This window comes from Ahaetulla prasina, chromosome 3 (genome assembly GCF_028640845.1).
Source record: "Ahaetulla prasina isolate Xishuangbanna chromosome 3, ASM2864084v1, whole genome shotgun sequence".
NCBI lineage: Eukaryota > Metazoa > Chordata > Lepidosauria > Squamata > Colubridae > Ahaetulla > Ahaetulla prasina.
In genome coordinates, this window is record NC_080541.1 from 183,286,186 (window position 1) to 183,313,111 (window position 26,926).

The 26,926-nt window shown below is 37.2% G+C and overlaps 1 protein-coding gene across 1 annotated transcript in view; it reads right to left on the reverse strand.

Moving 5' to 3' along the window:
- Window positions 1–6,840: 6,840 nt before the first annotated feature.
- Window positions 6,841–26,926, reverse strand: part of GRM4 (glutamate metabotropic receptor 4) — a 327,398-nt gene continuing 307,312 nt past the window's right edge. Inside the window, exons 9-10 of the mRNA XM_058178153.1 lie at window positions 18,424–18,670; window positions 6,841–7,391 (exon numbers count right to left, since the gene is read on the reverse strand). Coding sequence (XP_058034136.1) covers window positions 7,342–7,391; window positions 18,424–18,670 — 297 coding nt within the window. The 3' untranslated portion in view covers window positions 6,841–7,341. The remainder of the gene's footprint in view (window positions 7,392–18,423; window positions 18,671–26,926) is intronic.

The following is a 26,926-nucleotide window of genomic DNA, read 5'->3' on the forward strand; positions in this document are numbered from 1 at the left end:
GCTGAACCATTGCTTATTTATTAATTGTTTTAGTCAAAGTGACTCTAGTGACTTATTGGCTTTAATCAAATCATGCCTTTAAAATCCTTGCCCAAAACTAAACTGATCTCTATAAAATAAGAGATCTTCTAGCCAGTGCTCAAAACAAAGTTACAGAGGTAATGGGGCTCTTCAAAGATCTGGCTCAAGCCATGTCTAATTTCTAATAAGTATCTGACTGTTAAAGCCATACTTGTTTCTCCTCCCATCCAGCTGGCTCTTCTAAGTTTTTTAATTCAAATGACATCTTCCCTGTTAGTACGAGAAGGAGAAAGTTTAGTGCCCCTGATACATTAAATTAATTCTTTTCCAATCCCTGGCATCTTTCCAAGCAAATTCATCCATTGTAGTGAAGGTTGACTTTTGTCCTATTTTATCAGAAGTCTATGAAGCATTGACAGTTTGCTGCAAGGAGAGCTTCCTGTGGGATTGTTGTCAGCCTTGGTGCCAACAGAGTCCAATTGGAACTGGCATTTCCATTAACTCCCTCCCCCAATTCCAATCTCATTTTATAGCTTTCTTTGCCAGCTTCAACTCTTGCAAATACTTATGCTTATGTGCTTGTGCTACAATCTTTTACTCCAGTTTTTGCTGCAAGCTATATCCCAATCCAATCTTCTTTTTGGTTGGCAGGCTCATCCTTAAGAAACTTATGGATAGACTGCAATTTAACTATCACTAACTAATTAAGAAATATGCGATTGCATTATGTTACCTTTAGGGATTTTATGAAGCTGTAAGGAAGTTGCAGTGAAGAGTAGATGAATCAAAGAATGTAACATGTTGAGCACAGATTAAATTTCCACAGGGAGCTAGTCTGGAACATTAAGATAGATGCATGCACATGTGTGCATTATATATATATGCATTTATATATCAGAGAGAAGAGTGTACTGACTCTCTTCTAATTTTCTGCTACAAAGAAAAAGCTTCGATGAGCTCTGCCATACCAGCAATTGACAATAACAACCAACATATTAACAACACTGGCATAACAAGCTATTGTTTATAAACAGGAAGCAAACACCACATTCAGTACTGATAATGCTACCTAGGCTGGTAATGAAATGTCAGCAAGCAAACAGCTAAGCTCAGAGAGCATCAAGGACTCCACAAACAAACATTCATTTCATTTGCAATAATTCTACCAGGTGGGTCACTTTAAAGGTAACCATGATTTCACTTTTTCCTTATTACCTGTGAATCCTGGGTGTTGAGCTCACATGGAGCTCTTCAAGCCAATCATTGCTTAGCCCCACACTGTCCAGTAGCTGAATTCTGCAGCCATCAACCAATTAGAATGTCAGCTCCAAGCTGGCTCCAGGGTTGACATAGAATTTACTGTTTTAGCTTCAGACTTCCCAGTCACCAAGTTTATTCTATCCACACATACCTCACTCCAAATTCCAGTGTTCTGCAAAAAGGTTTAGTTCCAATACAAAAGCAGATAATAACCTCGCCTCATTAAAATGCAAGTTTTTTTTCCGAAAAAGTGCGGGAGGGCAGAAAAGAACACAATTTTTCAAGATGGACCCAGGAAGGAGGTTTTGAACACACTGAGACTACTTTGCTCTCAGTGGCACAGAACCAGCAGACATTGTGTTGGCATATGATCCGGCTCTACAATTGATATGCCTCTGTCATGCATTGATCTTGCTCCAACATGGCCTCTCAGCCAAGTGCATTCTACTTTGGTAATAGGTAATGATCTCAAATGATACTGTGAGTTTTTGAAGGTGAAATGATTTCTGGACTGGGACACTTTCATTCTTCTAGGATAACCTTAGACTTTCTTGCCAAGAGTTCAAGATGATAAATATGGGGCTGCACCATGTCTAATTCCTAATGCGTATCTGACTGTCAAAGTCAGGTCCTGCAATGTTATTTTCCCAGGAAATCCTCTTATTTAAGTTGCCATGAAAAATAATAACACAAAGTCATTCAGAAAGCTTCATAACAGAGAAAGATTTTGAACCTGACTTTTCTGGCACTTCAGCCTAGTATTCGTAACAGCTATCTTCTGATAAAACTCTGGGGATCGTTTGTAGCTGAACTGCATCTATGGAGCATATTGTGATGGATTTTCATTGCTCTGAGTCTGGTTTTCAGCAATGTAAATAGCACAGTTGGAGTTGAGACCAGCCTTTCCGAGTGTTACCTTGCAAAATACGAAACCCCCTACTGAGCTAAGAGGATTTTGAAATGCTGGCAGGAGAGGGCGGGCTGTACATTAACCTTCATGAATAAGCAGGAGTAATCCTAAAACTTTGCCGGACAATTTGCAGCACTCTATACACACATAAACACACCATGCACATGCATTGCAAACTGATGCTGTTATGTTGCACCTTTGTGTTCAGTCATCCAGGAGACAAAAAGACCACCTGGGGCTAGAACATAATTAAAATGCTAATAGACCTGGCTCACAGAGGAAAGCTTTTCTCTCAGTGGCCTTCTGAGAATACATGTATGTAATCTTTTGAAATGATAACAAGATGCACCAACTGTACAAGGACCAGGATTACAGGAGCAGAAGAAAAGACCTTTTCAAAATGCTTTACAAGGATGTACAGGGGTAGATACGGGGGGGGCAGTATTTATCAGTGGAAAACCTTGCATCTTGTTGGCAAGACCGGTGTGAATCGGGATGACATCCAGCTCAGTTGCGAATAAACATTGGCTAAAAGTTGGGGCAGGCAAGCTTGCAAGAAGCTAGCTGATGGAGTTAAGGAAAAAGTGATTACCTCAGGATTATAAGACTGATAGGAAAATACATCACTACAGTTACTAAAAAGCAGAGACATCACCTTGCCAACAAAAGTGCGTATAGTCAAGGCTATGCATTTCCCAGTTGCAATGTATGGCTGTGAAAGTTGGACCATAAGAAAGGCTGAGCGCCAAACAATTGAGGCCTTTGAACTATGGTGCTGGAGAAGACTCCTGAGAGTCCTTTGGACTGCAAGGCAATCAAACCGGTCAGTCCTAGAGGAGATCAACCCTGACTGCTCTTTAGAAGGCCAGATCCTGAAGATGAAACTCAAAAACTTTGGCCACCTAATGAAAAGGAAGGACTCACTGGAGAAGAGCCTAATGCTGGGAAAGATTGAGGGCAAAAGAAGAAGGGGACAATAGAGAAAGAGGTGGCTGGATGAAGGTCACTGAAGCAGTAGGCGTGAGCTTAAATGGACTCCAGTGGAGGAACCTTGTCCTTGGGGTTGCGATGGGTCAGACATGACATTGCAACTAACAACAACAGTTCCCAGGGGAGCTGCATCTGAACTCTGAACTGTGTCCCAGCCTGCTATCCACTGTACTATGGATTGCAAATTCTTATATATACAAATTCGATTGACCAGATCTAAACTTTAGTTAGAACAAGCATGCTGAAATGGTACATATTTTGTTTGTGTTTAATTAAACTATTATTGATTTCAGTGGATTTTTCAAAGATCCTGACCCTGTGACATGAACAACCCTCTGTCACCCCCTTCATTACAGACTCACCAATGTGCTCCAACAGCACACAATTGGAGCTGGTAGGATGTGAATTGAGTGGCCACAATCCTCACAATTACGGAAAAGAGATTAAGAAGTTGCCACTTTGTGTTCCGCTTCCTCTTCCTTTTCTCTTCCCAAATCAGAGAAAACAAATTAAAAATCTGCAGTTGTACAATTAGGGTAAATAACATGCAAACAGATTGAATATCAACTCACTAAGCATCCCTGACCTGCTCTCGAATTGCCATAGGCAAGGGGGATGGGAAAACCAACTTTGCAGCTTCATCAAGGAGCTGGTATCTCAGTCAAAACAAGGCATATTCCAAGCGATATGCCGAGGTTGTCTCCACGGAAACCCACAACAGCTGGAGGGAATGATTTACAACCTGCAAAATTGCTTCATTGGGGAATGTGAGTGATGACACATATTGGAGGGAGGGGGAAACAGGGTCAGAGGCAAAGCGCGAATTAACTAAGGTCAGAGTTGGCTCCACCTGGTCCATGCCAGCATGAAGCTCCTAATAAATAACTGGATTTGTTCTGAAGCTTGGCTTGAGGCTCATGATTTAATTAGGGCATCTGTCGGAACCCTGACATTGGGCTTGAGGCTCTTATCACCTCTAATCTGTGTCTATTCAATTTTCAATTCCCAATTCCCCATGTATAGCTATAAGGATTACAGACCTAAACAGCTATATATTAGCTAGATTAGCTCCATTTTCTCAAGGTACTTAGGAATTTGTCTGACTCCCAGAAAGAAATAGGATAGTTTATGGTCAATACTTTGCATGACATACCTTACTAGATGACTCTAGTTTAAATCTATGTGTCATTGGTTATCTTTAGGGTTAAATTGATTCCTCTAGGGAGTTATTTGGCTCTTTTAATTAATCCTTTTCTATGTTCCCCCATGACACATGAATTCCTTTACTGACATAGTTAAATGTCTGATGAGATCAAAGTCACAGTAAGTCTGGATCAAACAGGGAGATTAGACGATAGCCTAAGTACTTACTTCTATCTCAGTGGCTGGATTTGCACAATAAATTAACCTAAAATAGGAGATTAAAAGTTTGTAGTTCAGTGTACAGTATTATGTGAACAAAGTCTTTGTCATAGCATATATTTACACTGCACTATATAATGATTTAATTCTTTGGGCATGACTTGTTATATTAATCCATGGTTAGGGTTTATATGTTTTGTGAACCTAGCCTTCAAGTCTATTCTTTTATTCAGCCCTTGTTGCTGAATAAATTCCCATTGTACAACTTTGATCTTAATGCCAAAGCATTACCTTCCAGTTTGCCATCTGTATATTGATCCTATGTTCCTACTTTCAAAGTATGTGACATTTTTGGAGATTATAACAAACAACTGACAAGCAATAGACTTGGGGAAAGTTTGGGCTTTTTTTTCTAGATAAATTCTGCATTCACCATTTATTTACCATCGTGTCATTTGTCATTCTGTGTGCATTGGCATTTTGAACAGCATTTGAGGTTGTCTGTATAGGAACACTTATCTATTTAACTGGCCTTTAGTAGGATGTACAAAGTGTAATATATATTTATTACTCGGTGTGGGTGTGGGTATGGGTGTGGATGCATGTGTATGGTATGGTAGAAGATACGGTATGGTATGGTATGGTAGAAGGAAATGCCTATTGCAGCTTTAATCACATGCATATGTGAACACATATATAGAATATATGGAGTGAAAGGAAGAGAAATTTGGTCCATTGTTGTCAATTCTTTCAAGACCCAAGTGTGATACAAGTGTGATCTTTCCTAATAACTAGGGTACTCCACATATCAGTCTGGAAATTCCCCAAATTGCTAGAAGTTATTACCATGTAATAAAATTGAAATTTAATTAGATCTTGCAAGATTTCAGTGTTTTCACATTATTGGTTTGTTCTGCCAGCTGAGATCACCACATTTGAATGAGATTTGCCAGGGATATATAATTTGGGGTACACTTTTAGTTTTTAAACAAGTATATTTTTTTCTTTATTGAGGGGCGATTATAAGTGGTTTTTAGAGGTAATGAACACCCTGACATCTAAGGGCATGATGTTGTCAGCCCCTGCATTATCCCTTGAGAATTGGCAAATGGAAAAACATGATTCATGTAGTTCAACACTTAGCTAAAGTATCATTTTATAGCATGTAAATGCATATCTTGTTTGGGTTGGGACTGCACTTCAAAACAGAAGAAATAATATATGATTCAATTTAAATGCAGTTATAATTACATTGCATTAACTCAGGGGTGTCAAACTCAAGGCCTGCAGGCCAGATCTGGCCCGTGATGTGGTCAGATCAGGCCCGCGGGGCCATCCTGGTCTACCCAATATGAAGAGGAAAGATCAGTCCAGCATGGCTTTGGCCCAGTCTACCCAGTGCGAAGCGGAAAAATCAGGCCAGCGTAGCTTCAGCAGTCTACCCAATGAGAAGAGGAAACATGCCAGCAGTTTGGGGAGTGGCGTCAAGCTGGTCATGCCCACCCAGTTGGCCACACCCACCCAGTTGGCCACGCACGCCTGAGCCCATGAAGTCAACCACAACCCTGATGCGGCCTTTAATGAAATTGACACTCCTGCATTAACTGAATACTATTTCATTAAATATTATTTAATTGAATACTCCCCATGTTTAAAATACTTTTCTTTTTTCAATGCCTTCAAAATAAAATTTAATAGAAACTTTTGGGAGTCTTGTGACTGCACCCAAGACTTTGGGAGGGTAAGAAATTCTTTGATTTCTTCACATAACCCAGATGCAGCATCCCTTGCTTTTATAAAAAGTAAATGTGGTGATATTAAAACTTACTACCTGAGCACCTGCTATGTAAATGTGTTTTTTTTTACTATGTTTAATTTAACCACAGCATTTATTTTTGTAAAGCAACTTCTAGAGATGAGAATGAGGCAACGAAATACAACTCATGAGTGCAAAACCAAGTCTTTTATTAGAAATATTCTGGTATAAAAATGATCATGCTCTACACATTGTCATTAAATAATTCATAAACATCCAGGCACTGAACTTTTGATTATTTTTTTGTTTTTTGTTTTTTTATAATTTTGATTGGTCAGTACATTGAAGCAGACATATTTCAATCCATATGGTCATCACATACATTAATTTACCACCTATAGAAATCAGCACTTTGAACACAGTCTAGGTTTTGTTTTCATTTTTGTTGTTGATGATGGTTTTTTGTGTTTTTTTAAAGGACTTTTGTTATTTTTGCAACATAGAAAACTTGGTAAGGAGGAAAAAGGGACACAGAAAAGAAACAAGATGAGGAATAGATGATGAAGTCAGAAGTTAGGAATTAAAAAAAAGAGATAGAAAAGGGGGGAAAGGAAAAAAAAATAAAAAAAGACTTCACAAGCACAAACCATTTCACAATTTGGGGAATAAAAGGGAAATTTATTCAATCTTTTGCCAAGATACAGGGGGAAAATGCAAAAAGGATGCTTAAGACCTGTCCATTTCTTTCTTTTGGGTGTGACGTTCATCTCATTGGTTCCTCTCCCTTTAATGGAAGGCAGATATTTTTCGAGGGATAACTTGGTTGGTCCTTTCAACTACACTTGGTGGTCATCTTTTTGAAGAGCTTCCTCCAGTAGCCCAGTCACTGGAAACAAGCACCTATATGATGCCTTCATGGAGTCAGATTTGGTTTTACCTTCTCCTCCACCATAATAATATCTGTACTGAAGAGATCAGCGGCATTTTCTGGTTCATTCTCCTCATCAGCCCTTTTCTTGTGGTCTATTGCCACTGGCTGGGTTTAAATTGCATGGTTGCTATAGCTGACATACGTCTGTTTGGTAGCCAGAGCTGGAAAAAAAACACAAGGCACATAAATATCACTAATTAATTAATGTACATATGTCGAATCTCTGTCTAAATGAGGAAATCTGGGTGAATTTTTTATGCCAGAAATGGAAGCCATTTCTTTAACTTTAGGTTAAAATTGCCAAGATGCAAAATAAGTGTAGTATGAAATGTTTTTTTTTTCTTATGGTTCTTATATAGGACAGGAGAAAGAGTGTTCACAATCTTAGTTAAATGTTCATTAATATTATAATTTTAAATTACAATCATTCACTCTAACAGACTTTGGATGGCTTACATCATTAAAAAAAAACCATTAGAAACAATTAAACAACAAACAGCCCAGACTAAATCAGACACCCACAATGACAGAAATCACCATAGGAATCCCACAAATATTAGCCTCAGGCCTGGAAGAACAGTCAGGTCTGAAAAACTTTCTGAAACCCCAGGAGACAGGGTGCTCTCCATATCTCTGAGGGGATATTTTTCCAGATGGTGGGGGATATGACAGGAAATACATGCTTCCTCAGTCCTCCAAAATAAGAAGCAATTATTTTGAGGGGGCCAAGAACGCACTCACTTTGCTAGAACATTCTGGGAGGGCAGAAAACAATTGAGATGCACAGACCCTAGGCCATGTAGTGCTTTATAGGCAACCAGCATTTTGAATTGCTCCTGGAAGCTGACTAGCAAGCAATACAGCTTGCATAGCAATAGGTTCATTTGAGCATATTGAAAAGTGCTTGTTATTGCTCACACCACTGTATTTTGAAGCAACTGCATATTCTGAATGGTCTTCAAGGGCAGTCACATGTAAAGCACATTGTAACAATCTAGTTGTGAGGTGACCATTGAGGTGAGTCACTATCTAAAGAACCATACTGTCAAGGAAATATGGCAATTGGCACACTAGATAACCCTGTATAAAGGCTCTCCTAGAGGACTTCCAGATGACGTCGTGGCGAGATCAGACATGAGGAGTGGGTCTCTGATTCTAGTTCTTCCCCTTGGAGGGCTCTGGAAGAGGGGCACCCTGCAGATCGTGGAGAACCGCAACTCTCCTGCTTGACCCAGGGCTTCTTCCCTCTCATCCTCGACAAGGAGAAGCGGCAGTCATCATGGCTGCCATGAAGTTGAGACAGCCAGGGCAAAAAAGAAATATGCAGGAACAGTGTAGATGAACAGTGACTGGAGCTGCATGAGAAGATTCCTTTTTATTTAGACCCTAACTTTAAAAGAAAAAAAGAAGAATAAAATCCAGGAAAAGAGACTCTTAGAACTATTTCTTAAAGTGGTGAATAACCATAGAGAGAAAAATCCTAGATTCAAAAGAAAGGAACTAAGGGGAGAAAAGCTAAAGACCTTTTAAAACACAGAAAATTGGACTTATAACTGGGTAGGCATTGTTCTGGAAAGGCATTATAAAATGCTGAAACTATCTACTTAAATAGTTGACTTTGCTCCCATAAATTGAATTAAATTTGGATTAATCAATTTGTCAGACTCAAAACAATGCTGAAACCTAAGCTGAGGGTGCCATCTACTGGTGAATGGGAAATATACCATATCTCTATAAGCTTGCAAAATTTCAGATAAGAGAAATAAGCATCCATCTGGAGGACTGTCGTGATACTCACTGTTCTATAACTTTATTATTACTGGAGTGGACTCTATTGTGAGAAAAAGGAAGACCTTTAAGTGAAATAAAGTGACTTTTGATTTTTGGAAAGCTGCCTGGATTACTTAAATGGAACAGATTGTTGTGGTCTGCTGGCAGCCATGGAGCTGACAGCACAGTTTGACACTGAGGAGGTTGAGGAGGAACATGGGCCAGTCCTCGAATCTGGGGAAGGCTCGGACGAGGGCTCTGCATCAGAGGCAGAGAAAGGGCCATCTGGAAGGTACGTGCTGCCTCCAGAGCCTCCAGAGTCAGACCTCAGTGAGGGGACCCTGTTCCCAGTGCGCGCATGCACAGAGCTACCAGAAGGCAAGAACAGTTAAAGCAAAAGGGATCACTCAGGAGTAGGGCTTGGAGATGATTGTCCCCCCCATAAGATTTAAAAGAGGAGCAAAGGCACGTGGGCCTTTGCAGGAAGCAACGCTGTTAATTCTGTTCAGTTTAAAGTCTGAAGCTCTGTTTGATTCTGGACTCCATTTGGTTTTACCAATTAGGTCTTTGGCACCATGTCAAGGGAGATAAAGGTGGGTGATTATCCTGAAGGACTCTTTACAACTATTTGGGACTCATCTGTGAATGAACAGAATTCACAGCTGTTGCAATAACAGAGGTTTTGGGGACTACTTGTGTGTTTTACTGACTCAGGAAGTCTAGGTCAGAATACAGACTAATAATCCTGAGATGTAAAGAACTATGATTATTGAACTTTCTGAGGACCAACATTGGACCTGAATATATTTTTTTAGACTATTGGGTAAGAGCGGGACTTACCAAAATAAGACAAGATGCTCCTTCAAGGGGAAATAAGGGAGATTTCAAAAGAAATGGTGTTGATGTTTCAAAGCATTAGGGATACTATGACAAAGAATCACAGTGAATGAAGAACCTAATGCAAGGCATAAATGGGAAAATAGAAAATATCCTACAACTGATAATGAATGAAAATCAAAGAGTCCAGGAAAGAGAGGAGACAACAGACAGAATGGAGGAAAAGATAGAACAGACAAATCAGCAAATAAAGCAAGGAGATGAGAAGGAGAAGACAATAAAGATAATAATGACTGATTAAATAAACCAGGGGAAAAGTATTTTAAGAGATTTAAAAATGGAATCGGATAAGCTGGAAGATACTTTTGAAAGGGAGATAGGGGCTTGAGTGGACACTCTGGATACCTGGCAGCTTAGGGGGATGGAGATGGAAGAAAGATTCAGACTGAATGGTGAAGACCCAGGTGTTGATAGACACAAAGATCTAAGAGAGAAGTATGTGAGGCAAGCTAAAAAAAATGAATAAGAATTGAAGTATTAAAAGGAGCAAGAGATGCTGGATAGAAAGGAATTTTTATTCCTAATATAATGATGGCCTGATTAAAAACTAGCATAGAGGTAGAAATAAGAATGCACACTTTTATATAATGCAATAGTTACATGGAAAGATTGGAGAATAGTATTATTATGTATGTTTAAATAATACGATGATTGGTGTTAGAATGGTGTATTGAAACATTGAACAACCAAATAATGAAGGACTATGTAGTAATATAAACATGTTTATTAACACTAGGATTAGTAATGGTGGCCTGACTAGAAGCTAGAATAGAGGTAGAAATAAGAAACAAGGGGAATATTAGCATATATAATTTTTATATAATAGAATATAAGCAATAACTAGATGGAAAGACTAGGCTGAAAGATGATATTACTATGTATGCTTAAATAATATTACTAGCATTAAAATGGAACGCTGAAATATTGAATGACTACTTTAAAACAAACATGTATAGTAATACTAGGATTACATAAATTTGAATAATGTAACAAATATTATTAATATTATTATCGCTACATGTATCAAAATGAATTATACCCAGAGGCCACACTCTTCATGTATTGGTATTGATGTATATTTAAAAATAAAAATCCAAGAAAACTTTTTAAAAAATAATAAAGGCTCTCCTAGCTACAGCTGTAACATTATTTCATCAGAAGATGTGAGTTCAGCAAGGAACCCCCCCCCCAAGTTACAGATCTGTCTTGAATAGGGACAAGCTATCTCACCTGAAGTCAATGATGTAGAGGTCCCTGATCCCAGGGGGGACCAACCAGTCATAGCCACTCAGTCTTGTCAGTATCAAGATGATAAAAAGTCTGTTCTACCCCCTCAATCAGTCAGCAGAAACCAAGTCAGAACATTGACTAAATATATGAGGCTGTTTTCAACTTCCAAACTTCTACCCCTTTTTGTAGAATTCTTGTTATAAATACATAGATATTGCCAAATCTGTCTTTCTCATTTTCCACAGTTTCTAATTCTGATTTTATTAACATATCTGGCTTATTTAAAATCCACACAGAATAGAATAGAATATAATTTTTTATTGGCCAAGTGTGATTGGACACACAAGGAATTTGTCTTGGTGCATGTGCTCTCAGTGTACATAAAAGAAAAGATACATTCATCAAGGTATACATACATGAATATATGTATGTGTTTCCATGCACATTTCCTCAACTTAACACATGGACATTTCCTACTCTCCCTAGGGGGAAAACACCAATTCTACATATTTTAAAAAGTGAACACAATATTGTACGTTTTTATAATATACATATATTGTACATATTTTCCATTGTATAGCACTTTTTAATATACACATGCACATTATAGTTATAAACCAACTTTCAATATTCTAGAAAGTATTCATTTTATGTGCAGAAAAGTTCTATTGTATATTAGTGAGATCTGAAAAAAAAATTGTATAACCAGTCTGACATTTTTATACAACACTTACTCTGCTGTTAAGCAAGGCTAATTGAGAACTAAAGGTAATGGTATCTATGTTATTCAAAGCAGATTTCTTTAACCTTTAAGATATGTTGGGAACTTATTATTTGGGGGAAAAATGGAGAAACAGACATGAGCCAATGCAATATATCATACAAGGAAGCAGCAGTGCTTGGAGAATAAGACTCATGTTGTGCAATTTATTTCTCCCCTGGGGTGTAATATGCATTAAACGGCAAAAGATAAAGAAGGACAATGGAAAATGAAGAGGGAGTTTGTGAAGAGTTGCTCTTAATTAAATACCCACTTCCAGAATGGAAGATTAACCTCCATACAGATAATAGATTAACCTCCATTATGGAATTATATTTTTTTCAGTAACTGGAAAAAAAAAAGGTAAATATGGTATACAGCACTCAGGAGCCTTAAAGTGACACAGGGAGAGCCGTTTTAGCATTGAGATGGAAAGAAAATGCATCACAATAGGGAGAAATCTCTGGGAAGATAAGAGTTTTCCTCCTGAAGTGTATTTACAGGCAGTTATGTTGAGGTAGAGGGTGTTGTCTGGGAAATGACTGGGTATCATTTATCTGAAGCACCCATAAGTGAATATTAAAAGCCAAACATATTGTTTCCATGGAATGTGCAACCTGGCATAGGGCCGGGCTATTTACGGGACCGCCTACTGCTACCGAATACCTCTCACCGACCCGTGCGCTCTCACAGAGAGGGACTCCTCAGGGTGCCGTCAGCTAGGCAGTGTCGTCTGGCGACACCCAGGGGAAGGGCCTTCTCTGTGGGGGCTCCCACCCTCTGGAACGAACTCCCTCCTGGACTTCGTCAACTTCCGGACCTCCGAACCTTTCGTCGCGAGCTTAAAACACACTTATTCATCTGCGCGGGACTGGATTAGATTTTAAATTTATTGGTTTTAAATGGGTTTTTATTATTTATACTGTTTTTTAATAATTTGGCTATAGAATAAGTTTTTTAATTGTCATTTTAGTTTGTATTTATATGTATTTTTAATTGCCTGTGAACCGCCCTGAGTCCCTAGGGAGATAGGGTGGTATATAAATATGAAAAATAAAATAAATAAATAAAATAAATAAACCTTATTTCCACACAATCAGATCAGCTCCAGGCCTTAGATTGGGTAAAAGTTAATTCTGTCTCCAGGGTTTCTCAGACTGTGGCTGAAAACCAGCTGGAGGTGGTCACTATAAGAGAGGGTCACAACTGTAATTCAGATTTGACAAGAGTGAAAATGGGAGCACTGTCAAAACTTGCTTCACACTTTGCTTCTTATTTTGCCATACATTGTACTGCAAAATGTGAGAATCCTTGTGATCAGAAAATTAAAATGCCCCTCTTAAAAGAGAGTGGTATTTTTATTTTTAACCCTAATCTAAACATTCATCAGGATTAGACTGCATTTTGAAGAATTATTTCTGTCTTTTGCTTATTAATCCAAATCAGACTCCACCATGTCAACTGTCTATGGAAAGAAGGAAGGAAGGAAGGGAGATTTAATGTAATTTGTAGGTTAGCCATTGTTGCACTAGATCTGTGATGGTGAACCTATGGTATACATGCCACAGGTGGCACATGTAGCCATATCAGTGGGCAAGCAAGCTCAACTCCAGTGCGCCTATGCGCACCGGCCAAGTGCTTTTTGGGGCTTCTGGCCCACCAGAAGTAGGGAAACAGGCTGCTTCCTGCCTCCGAAGGGCCTCGGGGCGTGGTGGGGAAGGCCCATTTTTCTCTCTCACCTGGCTCCAGAGTCTCTCTAGGAGTCTGGGGAGGGTGAAAACAGCTTCCCCCCCCCCGGAGGTCCTCCGGAGGCCAAAAACCACTCAGTTGCCAACTTCCGGTCCCAGTGGAAGTTGGCAAACAGGCCATTTCTGCCATCCGAAAGACCTCTGGGGTGGGGGGAGGCTCTTTTCGCCCTCCTCAGACTCCTAGAAAGGCTCTGAAGCCAGGTGAGAGAGAAAAATGGGCCTACCAGGCCATCACATGCCAGGAGCAGGGGGAGTGGAGGGGGTTGCACACACATGCCTGGGGCACATAGAATTATGGGTGTGTGCACATGTGTACATGACCCCCCCCCCGCCCCTTCCTCCTGGCACTCAATGGTAAAAAGCTTAGCCATCGCTGCACTAGATGATCTCTTTTTTACAATGGTTCAATGAAATTAGGTGATATGAATTATTTTCTTTTGTATCTAGGCAGAGGCATTTCCTCCTGCTTTTTAATACATTTTTATTGCTTTCCCCACTTTGTTTTTCATAGAAAGAGTTTTTCACCCAAATCATCTCCAAAGACCATATTGCCAAATTAATATATATCCCTCTTAAATCTATTTTTCATTTTATTATACAATGTTGAATTTTACTGAAACTTATGTCAGCCTTGATATTTAATATTATTCTTTGCTAACAATTTCTGTAATGTTTAACTTAAAGGGAGATCTTCTGAGCTCGCTGCCAATATTACCATAAATCTTTTCAAACATTTCATATGTTCTCTTAGCATGAACTGTTAAATAAAATACTTTGTGATTATAAATCTGGTTTTGAGACTGGATATTGTGAACTCATCCAAAGATTGGTCTTATTTAGATTGGGATATATTTTAAATGAATTATAAATGCAGTTTGATATTAATAATATGATTTGTACTGATATTTCTATTTGAACAAATCCTGACTCAATCTAATGTAGAAAAAGCTGTACACAAATAAACAGACTATAAATACAAAAGAGAGACAACTTTTATTAATTGTTTTTACTATACTGGAAACAGTCTCCCTCTGTGTTTGCTCTGAATGATTAGCTCCTCAGGGTTCTATTGCTGTTGGATCCCAGCCTCCTAAGTTTGCAAAATGGGTATTTCATGGCTAACAACATATCTCAGTTCTACTGTTCCTAAGATTTCTCCACCCCTGCCTAGCAAGCTTAATGCTGGAACAGAAAGCTGAATGTGGTTGGTGTTTCTTCACCTGAGATGACGTATTTTTGACAAATGAACTTTATTGAAGATTTCAGGCGCTGTTATCCTCAGATAACGATTAGATGGGCCATAAGAAATCAGAGCTGACAGCCCTATTTGTTAACCAGTGTTTTCATAGCCGATATTGCCTCAATCAAGCTCCGTAAATTATTTATTCTCTTGTTTATTTAAAGATACATGGCCTGCCATTGACAGAGTGAAAAATGTCCCTTCCTTCCCTGGTAGACAACTCTATAGCCTCTCCTATTCCCAGCATCAAAACTATGGCTACCCTGTAGTATTCTTCCCTGAGTCGCCTTGACATTTCTTTTGCAAATCATGTCAGCTTCCATTTGGACTGAGTTGGAACACCAAATGCGAAACATATAAGAATTTGAAATCACGACAGACTGAAGAACAGCTTCTTTTTGTGCCCTGCTTTCTATGTGAATTGGCTTATATTGTTTCATGTAGTAAAGGTGATCCAACTATTGACGTCTCCTGAAAAAAACAACTCCATAAAGTATGGCAAGAAAAGAAAAAAACTGCAGTATATATTTTCATCAAGGTTCTGGCCAGATCCAAGATCTGTAAATGTGAAGTTTTTCACATAAAGCCAATTAGTATTCATCATGTTTAGAGGTCCTTAGCTTTTCAGTGCAACATCAATTTAGTTCTTAAACGCTTCCCTATTTGGAATAAGCAACTAAGCATCCCCCTCAAAAAAAGCATGAAAATTATATATCAATAATAGAAAGCAATAATAAAAAAGAAATAGTTCAGATCCTAAGTTATCAGCAGAAAAATACTTATTTTGGAAAAACAAGATCCTGGAACTTTTCCAGTTTTCTTAATTTAAAACAGACTATAAAACATTCATATTAGCTTACTGGAACCTTGGTCAAATCACTTAAGTTGATCATATTTTTCTGACAGCTTCTTATTGGAGAGACCAACAATCTATCTGTTTCTGCAACCTGTTTCCAGTAGTGGCCAGCCAGATGTTCTGTTAAATCCATAAGTGGACATGAAAATAGACTTCCCTGCTGATTAATCCCCAAAGTAGGTTTTGGAGTTAAACCATCTGGTTTCACTCAATATTCAGTGACAGACATTCTCTGTGAAGTTGCTTTTTCCCTATAACAGACATCTAAGGATCAATAAAAATGTTATAAGAGAGTATCGGTTTTTTTAAAAAGACTTATGAGCAACCATAGGAAGGAGGACTTTCTAAATATCCAATTTCTGACAACATTCCAGCCTGTGGGTAGAATATTCATTTAAAACATAGCCCACATACAAATATTTTCTTCTCACTTCTGAGTTAATGAACTTTTGTTTTTGATTGTTTCGTCAATTAATGTCAATGGCATAGCAAACAGATTTGTAGGCAAGCCAAAATAATGAAATAATTCTTAAAATTGTATTATTAGTTTAACTGTTTTGAATTTAAAATATTGATCCATATAATAATTTTAGATAATGCACCATTGTTTGGATAAGTCCCCCTCTATCTGAGGTGCCCAGGGAAACTGTTTCACATGAAACAGGCAATACTAACAAAGGCAATGTGCACATATTAACCAGATTAGGCCAGAAACCATGCCAAAATTAAATGATGATGATGAAAAGGGCAATTTGTAATTCTGCCCTTTTAGAGGACTTCCTTTGGCTTAGTAAAATCGAGTAAACGCAACTCTTAAAAGGTTCACATCCAGTTGCTGTGACTATTAGCATTTTAAACAGAATGTATAGTCAATGCAAATGCATCAGAATGTAAAACAGAAGATTAATGGTGAGGAGGGGCACATACATTTGTGTATTTCTCTATGTCAGGGGTCTCCAACCTTGGCCACTTTAAGACTTGTGGAGTTGAAGTCCACAAGTCTTAAAGTGACCAAGGTTGGAGACCTCTGCTCTGTGTACAGTCCAAAATATCAGAGGCAACCCATACATAAATTCCACTGAAGAAAATTGGAGTTTCAGGAACTTGATGTTTAAAAATCAACCTATCCTGATTCTCCTTTGCTTCTAAACACTATTATGCTTTGCAAAGTTCTCATCCCAAGGAGGAGTGAGGAAGGTTGTCATGGAAACAGATTTCAAAAAGAAAAGGCCTAATTTCACTTTTGTTTGTTCTAAGTTTATCAGTACGTGCTGCACACATGTATCCAGTCTTGGCAGATCAAATAATACATGCCATGCAGAACTCTAATTCAGACTCTGGTCAACACATGTGTTTGGGGGAGGACTTAAATATGTTCTTTCATGTGCCTCTCTGTTAAGAAGCATCTTTTCTGCCAGGTTTTTCATTATTAGTTGATTATAGTATCAATGTTAATGTTAATTATAACTCTTCATGTTGCTTTTGTTTTGTTTTAAATTTGTGTTACTCAACCTACATACTTGCTGGAATAAAAAGACATAAGTCAAATAGATAATAAACACCTTTTCTCATTGAAGATCTAAACCCAGGAAAAATAGCACTGAGATATGGCTCATTTTAGTACGACAATGACACAGGGAGGGAAGAGTTAATTATCCCTTCTTTTTTATATAACAACTTTTTTATATAACAACCACCTTTGCCCCACAGGTCTCTCTCATAAATTCGTTGTGTGTCCAATCACACTTGGCCAATAAAAAATTCTATTCTATTCTATTCTATTCTATTCTATTCTATTCTATTCTATTCTAATCCAAATCAGGGATCGTAAGAATGTTTGTCTTCTTTTCTGGAACAACTACAGTAAATCACCAGATCAAAGCATACTTAAAATATATATTTAATATAAGATTGGGATGGGCAACTCTACTCCCTCCCCAATGCAGTATCCAAGTTCCATTATTCAAGACCTTAAATATTCCTTTGATCAAATTTGCTGAAAGCAGGGCAATAAAGCTTCCTGTTTATTCTGTCATGGAAATCAGAAATCAGTTCAGATTTCTGGCAAGAGCAATGTGTCACTTTCTTGCAGTTGCAACGTGGTACCAGAAAAGGAATGAGAGTGAAAAATAAAATAAAAAAAGAGGAAAGGAGAGGAGATTCACAAGAATCATTTCATCTATAAACTAAATCAGGGGTCTCCAACCTTGATCCCTTTAAGACTTCTGGACTTCAACTCCCAGAGTCAAAGCTGGCTGAGGAACTCTGGGAGCTGAAGTCCACAAGTCTTAAAGGAACCAAGGTTGGAGACCCCTGAACTAAATGAATATATTTTTGTGGTGGAAAAAGTGAACTATTAAGCAAGAAGTCAATATCTTTAATTCATAGTGTGACTTAGCCCTGAATTCACCAAAAGCTATCCAAGGTTCCCTCAAATCATGACATGGACAGCAAATAGATGATGAGAGAGGGGGGGAGGGAAGGAGGGAGGGAGAGAGAGAGATGCAAATTGTTAGGAAAGTAAATCAGCCACTCTCTCTTAATGGCTCCTCCCTCTTAGCATAGTTAGAAAATAGCTCTTGTTCCTCAGAAAACTTGTTTCTCCTAGAAATTCTGAGCTGGTAGGAATGATAATCTTCAACAACAACAAAAAAGAAAAAAAAAAGCATTTGCTCAGGTTGGTTCAGCTTACCTTGTGTTTCCAGATTTTCACACAGTTCTGATTTGGCCTCTCCATTGGGGCGAAAGCCTCCTTTCTGAGTGAATTTGTTGGACATTGTGGCTGCTGTCACAACTGCTTTGAGACTGCGCTTTCGTTTGGGCACATTTTGCTCTGGGTGGAAGAGAATTATGTAGACCTTTGGCATGTAGAGCATGCCTAATGAGACAGAGGCGCTTAGGCTCACTGAGATGGTCAACGTTGTGGTCTGAATGTACATCTGAAAGACACAAGGGAATGTGTTAAGCTTTGAAACCTGCTTCTTAATCAAGAATAGGCTCTGTCTTTTAGACTTTACTGAGAATATTTTCCTGGGCCAAAGTTGACACAGAAAACATCAAGGGTCAATTAAATGGTCTATTTATGTATAAAAGAAATACTGCAGTAGAAACCAAAGGAGAACTATATCATTGCAATGTTGAAGTTATAGGGTATTTGTCCCAAAATATAGCGGTTTATGAAATCTGACTAGGAGCCCTGAGATGTTCATTAGGATGACAGTACATACATTTTAGCACAACACCTCTCTGGAATTCATTCATTCACTCTACCCTTAAAAAATGTTGGTATTTTAAGAGTCACATTAACTTTAATGAGTAAATTCTTTAAAGCATCAGCTTTTTTTCAGCTCCCAAGCTTGTTTATTTTTACATATCCACCTGCTCTTTAGATTACATTATAGATTATGTAAATTGTTTGTCATCCAGACCAATGAAATCAGTTCATTATGTGTCTTCAAATCATACCCTGGAGCCAGGATATCAAATACCATTGAAAGCACTGCTTAATTGCATACCTAGTATTTTTTTACAGCAGCTATTATAGGATAGAGGTCTGTATATATGATGAATTCAATTTGTGTGTGAAAGAGACAGAGCGAGAGAGCGAGAGAGTGAGAGACCAAGAGAGAGATGGTCTTTGGAGGATAGATTGGTAATTCAAAATGGTTTGTTTTGCATTATGTAAATTTATTACACATTTAGATAATTTTAATGAAATTTTTATTGTTTTGACCTGCCCAAAGTTTTTGATGGGGAAAACATACAAATACTGTAAAATTAAATACAGTAATAAATAAATTATCTATCTATCATCTATCTGTCTGTCTATCCATCCATCCATCTATCTATCTATCTATCTATCTATCTATCTATCTATCTATCTATCTATCTATCATCTATCATCTATCATCTTTCCCTACATATATAAACACTGTGAGAGAAACACAAACACACACCCTCTACCAATTTGTTTCCAGTCCAATATCCAGGTACTGACATTAATATTTAAAGTTTTTCCTGTCTTGGAACCACAATATCTAAAGGAACGCCCCTTTTTCATATCTTCAAATCTGTACTGATATTATCTTGTAACAACCTAGCTTCACTAGAAACACTTCTCTCTCAGCTCAACTCAACTCACCCAGAGGTGGTGGTTGTGGGAAAATAGGAGGAGGAAAATATCTTGGATATGTTAGCTGCCTTGAGTTATTTGTAAAATAGGTGGGATACAAATAAATAAATAAATGCATTGTATTGCTTTATTAATCTAGATGTTGTACATTGCTTAAATTCTATCTGGGCTAAGGCAGTCCATACATTCCAAAAATAAATCTGTTTGCCAGTGTGCATTGAGGGCTCCTAGAAGTAGCATTTTTCAGAGGTAGTTCCCCAAACTTTGAATGACTTTTCCAGAAAAATATACTTTATGAAATCTTGAAAGATTCCTAAAAATATTCCACATTAGATTGAGGAAAAACTCTAATGCCTACACTGATGACATTTAACCATGGCTGTATTTAAACAAATTCTTAAACCTAGCTCTTCCTCCTAGACCTTGGGTTGGAGTAGATAACTGACCATTGTGTGGGATTTTGATCATGATTGTTAATTTTCTGGCTTTTTTTTTTACATTACACATATTTTTATTTTATTATCGACTTGTGAGGCATACAGAATCATAAAACATTGAGAAGGCCTATGAATTTTATAAATAATTAATTCCAACCTTCAGCAATCCATTCATGAAAAATGTAGATTTTTTTTTCTCTGTGGTTAGCAAGCTTGAATTCTCCACATAAAATAAACAAAAAGTATGAACTCAATTAGCGATTATATCTGGTATTAAGCCACCTAAGGAAGATAAAGTTCAGATGACAAAGGTATGGAAAGAATGGATTTTTAGTCCTCCTACTGGGCAATGTTATGTCTTACACTCAACAGTAAAATTGTCAACTGATTAAAGAATACACCTGTTGGTTTATCAACTTCCTAATAGCTTAACTGATTCAATTTAAATAAATGTATACATTATGAAACTTAAATATAGATGCCTTTTTTACTCCCTGAAAAAAGTGTAAGGTGATTTACAACTTAAGAAATTCGTGATTAAAAGGAAGTCAAAAGTCTTATTTTCTTTTTAATTCTGTAAAAATATAATATGCCCAAAAAAATAGCCATCAAAACTAATCAGAAAATGGTTAGTTCAAATTTGTCTTTCCCTTGTTAAAATTGCTCAATATAATTAGTCACAGAAATGGAATAATTTGCTAATTAAAATTTGTGGTCTTCCTCTTGGTGTGATTCTGAGGTATATTGCAGTCAGTGATGATAAATAGTTGCATTTATGAAAACCCATTATGTCATATTTCTTTGAGGCACACTTAAAGACATATTTGCTGCATTGCATCTTCACTTACCCCTTGCACACAAAATCTCAAAGAATTCATGTATAATATCTATTAAAACCTTTTTCTTACTATGTTAAATTCAGGCTATCGGTGGTACATAAGAGATGTATACCATGTGTGTGTGTGTGTGTGTGTGTGTGTGTGTGTGTATATGGGACAGTTCCCATTTAGTCTGTTCCCCCAGCAAGTGCAAAAAAACCCTGTTCTTCTTTCAACAGGTAATTCTTATTCAATAGCTCACTTCCTGAGCTGTTGTAATGTTAGTCACATATTACACACCAACGTAGTCCTTCTGCAGTCAAAACTAATTTCACGCTCACTGTCCAGGACTAACGGTGACAGATGTTTTGCAAAATGAAAGCCCATTAATCTGACTGTAGAATAATCCATTTTTCTATAGAAAGGACCTGGCAGGCATCTCACAAGTGGGGGATGTGTAAATCAGATAGCACTAGGAAAGGTAATTCTCCTTTTTTTGCCCAATCACAAAGATGTCTGGGCAATCCTTCAACCCACAAAATAACTAATTGTCCTCCTTATTAGGTCTTTTCCCTTCCTCATTTTACTCATTAGTCTAATCAGAGACTATTGCATATTGAATAATGACATACATGATCCCAATTTTATTCTCTGTTATTGGGCTTTAAAATTCTAGACCTATTTGCGTTCTTTTTTTTCCTCATCAAGATAAGTTAGTGTCACCTTGCAGAAACCATGCACATTAGAAATTTCCCTTCTAGGAGAAAAGAGTTAATTGCAGATAAGCCTAAGGCAGGCAAAGAAGATACATAGAATTTCTGCTAGCTTTCAAGTACTAAAGATTATCAATCATAGTTAGGTCTGCTTTCCATATTCATAGTTTAATTCATATCAAAATCAAATGAATACATTGTTTTGATAGATTCTAAGCTTACTCGATGACAGGAAACCTTCTTTCTGTTTAGTTTGCTTGGCTTCCTGGTGGGCAGTTCCTGATCCTGAACCTAGAACAAGCAAACAGCAAATGTTCTTGTAGTGTCTGAGCATGTATACTGCACATTTTCTAGGAGTGTTTCTTGCAGACAAATTGATTTTAAAAATTGTTAAGCTTGCAGTAGTGTCTTCCAATGACTTAATATAAGACATTTTTAGGCTAATCATCCATCTTTGCCTCTAGGAAGTTCCATCGTCTGACAGAATCACTTTGCTACCTAAATATAAGTCTAAAACTGTCTTAAATTGCTGAAATTAAAAAAAGAACACAAGAAAGAGCCTCCTTTGGATGACAACATCTCACACTAGACATATACAATTGACCCATAAAGGTGGCTGAGCCTGCTATTGAAATCACGCAAAAGAAGGCAACCTTCATTTGAGAAGTCATACCCCATCCACAAAGGGAATAGATTGATCAGTAGACTCACTCTGTGAATCCTTAGTTTCAGCTTTGGCAAAATGTGACTTTATTATTTCTAATATGGTGCCCAGATACTTTATTGCACCTAAAGTCCAATGTATGGACTTTAGGTGCATGTAAAAGTCTTTGTGGGATTGTGGCTAATTAAAAATCTTAGCTGCTTATGAAATAAAATTATAATTACAAATAAAACCTATGTAAGCCACACATTAAGAACTATTGACCAATATAAATGATGCATAAACAGACTAATACTAAGGAAAAAGTTGTAGTCATAAGTTTCAAACTGCATATTCTTTAATAATATGAGTTATTTTTTATATTAGTGATTTAACTTGGTAATTTTATTTAGTTAGTTCAGAACAACGTCACTGTATACTTTGAGGAGCGTTTTTATGTTCAGGGTGCCTCATTTTTCTTTATGTTTCAAACTCTATTTTGGAGATTTTGCTTACTGGTGTTTTTGCTTTTATTTTTGTTTTAATTTTATATTGGGTCAACTCAGCCTTCCAACCTTTCGAGGTTGGTAAAAATGACGACCCAGATTGTTGGGGACAATGTGCTGGATCTGTGAAATGCTTAGAGAGGGCTGTAAAGCACTGTGAAGTGGTATATAAGTCTAAGTGCTATTGCTATTATGCTTTCCCTTTTCTTGTTAGTCTAAAAAAAACCCACCACCTCTGCTTTTGCCAATGCAGCATACGATATTGATATTGATATACAGATCAGAATATATTTAACTTATTTTAGAATTGGCTGCTAATCTATTATGTATGTGAAAACACCTTGGAAACTGGGTGAAGAGATGCTGCAAAGGAACAGTCAGATAAGAGACACCATCACGTGTAGGTTTGTAGTAGACAAGCCAAGAGGCTCAGATGAGATTCTCCCAGTTTCTCGGGCTATAAAGTATAAGGGGAATAATTGTACTTTCAAATTTGAAAAACTCTTATCAATATAGCTTTACAAAAAAGTAAGCTTGGCTTGTCTGGCCATGAGTCCTATCTGGTTTACCCAACGAAACTAACAATTATACGATTACTTGAACTGATTTTTTTTAAATGTACCTATTGTCCGCAAATCTTTTTTATATGTTACACTTTGGTATGCAATTTATTCTAATATAGATAGTATTTTACACAGATTGATTCATAATACCTACATTAATTTATATGAATAATATAAAATCTCTAAAGCACACATTTCCTCAAGGTACCCCTTTTCTGCATAACTTTATTATTCTTAATATGCACTTTGGGGGAAAAAGTAAACTCTCAAGACACAGAGAGGTTTTTATACATATTATTCTTGAATATATACTTTATGTATTTTTTTTACTGTAAAATGACATCTGGTAGTGAAATCTTCCTTTTTCTTATCACAGAAACCCAACTAAACTTTCCTATTTAGGAATACCTATATTAAGTTGCTTGTGAACCCTGACAACAATCAGACATGTATTTGATCCAAAAGTCTGAAATAGGTGTTTATTAGGTTTGACTCAGTGCTGGTTGGCTTGAATTCCATTTGATAGAGTACAAGTCAATATTTCTGTGTGCACAGAATCTTATCATTGAGCTGTCCTGAGATCTGAAATGGATATAAAATAGAGAAATAGGGAAAGAGAGGTTTCAGCTGGACTGTTGCTGAGTTTAGCAAATGGGCACTGCGTGAGTACCAATGTCATTACTGATGGGATCATGCAATCAATGTGACTGTGTGGAGCAGCACATCATGATTGTGTCACCATATTTTCTGTGAAATGGTCCTTTGCATTTAGCTGTCCAGATTCCATGGAGTGCTTCATTTTTCTCCTGTTGATCTAAGTATACTCTTGGAAACAGTGGGATTCAGGGACAGAGAACAAACTTCAATCTTATCAAACTGTAATCCTGGGGAGCACCTATGTTTACAAATAGAAGCCTATGAATTTGAACTGTATTCTTTAGATACTTTTACTAGAACAATCAGACAGCAGAAACAATGGTGCTCTTACACATCTAGTATGTATAAAGGAATTTCAGAAAAACAGATTAAGTGATATGATGATTAATCCTGAACTTCTAGTCTCTAAATACAAATCTTGGGAATCTTGAAAGTTTGCCTTATTATCACTCCTGAGCTATACAAGAATTACGTTTCTTGGAAATTCTATAAAGGGAATTCTCCTTCTGTTTGTCTCCCATATTTTTCTTCCTCTATTACTTTCCATATTTATTCTCACAGTTCCTTTAGTCTTCCTAGGCTATGTTCTACCATTTCTGATGGAATACAAAGACAAAGAGATAAACATATTCATCCCTATGTCACAGCTCCTGGAAATCTTATTTCCAAGGCCTATTTCTGACTTAATACACAATGCACAAAGTATATCAAACATAGACAAGAGCTGAGGTTCCCTCAGTTCTTCTGTTCCTTCTGTTCTTCAGGTTGCTGTTACTGTCATATTAGCCCAGTAAGTGGGGTGGAAATTAATTTGGATTACTGGAACATAATTAGTATAACGGAAACACATTGAATAGGGGAAAGACTCAATCTACATTCCAGTTTCCTACATACAGGACTTGACGCCAAATAAATTAAGGAGGAGGAAGGAATAACAAAAAAATTAACTGATTATCAATTCATTTAAAGGGAAAAGATGGGAACCTGATATCTCACATGTCTTATTGTACTGTGAGTTATACAGAGTATGTAGGTCAATATATATTCTCCCCTTACTAGCAAGATTGCCAGGGAGGACAGATGACTTTTATGTAGACTTTCTCCTCCAAGACTCAAATCTGGCTACTACACGTGCAATGGCAAAATTTTGTGTCGCTGCAATGTCCACAAGAAAAAAATTGGTTACCAAATTATAGATGTCAACTGATGCCAACTTTTTGGAGATATATATAACAGTTATGGGAAAAATACATTTACTCACATACTTGATGGTTCTCCACGCATGTAAATTAGGAAGTGACCCTATTGGTTGAGATCATGTATTTTAATTATAGGAATGGTATTAAACATGATTGATGTCAGTAATATTTTAATTTTAAGTTACCTAACAGATAACTGGTTTTTATCATAGATTTTATCTGATATGTATTATTTTATCCTTGAATTTTTAATTGTATATTTACTGAGTGTTTTTTATTTGTTCTGGCGTATGGCTGTAATAAACTGAAACTAATTAAAAATTAAGGAGGAGGAAGGAATAACAAAAAATTTAACTGATTATCAATTTATTTAAAGGGAAAAGATGGGAACCTGGACTTTTAAAAGCTAAGTCTTCATGCCCTCTGACTGTGGAGGCAATATATGAGTAAACGAGGTGGACAATATCGAAAGTTTGAAAGAACTGCTTTTTAAAATTATTTTCCTTTGTATGTGCGCCAGAAACATTAGGGACATCTCTCTCTCTCTCTCTAGATAACCTGCCAGAGTTCAAAGAAGGGTTGGAATCCCTATGTTCAACAATAAAATCATTTCTATACATTTGTCAGAAAGAGAGTAAAGCACAAAGGCTGGGCATTCTTGAGAAAGTCAGGTGCTCAGATTTCCAGATAGTCTGCAAACTTCTCAACAGTAACAGATCAGTCCAAGTATACATGGTACACAAGCCTCAAGCCACTTTCCAACGTTTCCAAGCTGTCTACTGAAGGTGGACGACAAATTACGGATTGCATTGCTTACAAAAGGGAATTCATGTTGAGTTGTCTACAGCTTTATCTTTCCCTGCCAGGCACCAATCGGGTTATCAGTGACAATAAATTTACCAGGAAGATTCAGAAACAATTGCGAGCATCACTGCAAAACAATAGTTGGATGGGTCTGCTACCATTTAGATAGCCAATAAGTGAGAAACAGAGGTATTTTCTTTTCTTGAAGGCTACCAGGATGTTTTCCAGTTCAGTTCTTTTGCAAAATGAATTAAAGGGCTATAATTCAAAATGCCCAATTTGCTTTACTGGAAGATTGGATTAAATATGGATTCCTACTAAAATTTTAGTTGAGGAAACCATTTTACAGGCTGTCTGTGCCAATTCTCAATGACCACATATTTTTTCTCTAGAACCATCTATTCCTAATCTGGTCTTTTGGATCTTTCAATAGCAATAGAACTTAAGACTTATATACCGCTTCATAGTGCTTTTACAGCCCTCTCTAAGTGGCTTACAGAGTCAGCACATTGCTCCCAACAACCTGGGTCCTCAATGGTGTACCAATCACAGTGCAACTAAGTCCATCTACTTTGCTGCTGGTCATCCTCTTTTTTTTTCTCTTTTTCACCACCTTAGCAAGCATTATAGACTTCTCAAGAGAATTAGATCTTCATGTAACATGTCTAAAACATCACAATATGACACTGATTATTTGTGCCTCAAATGAGAACTCTGGATTGA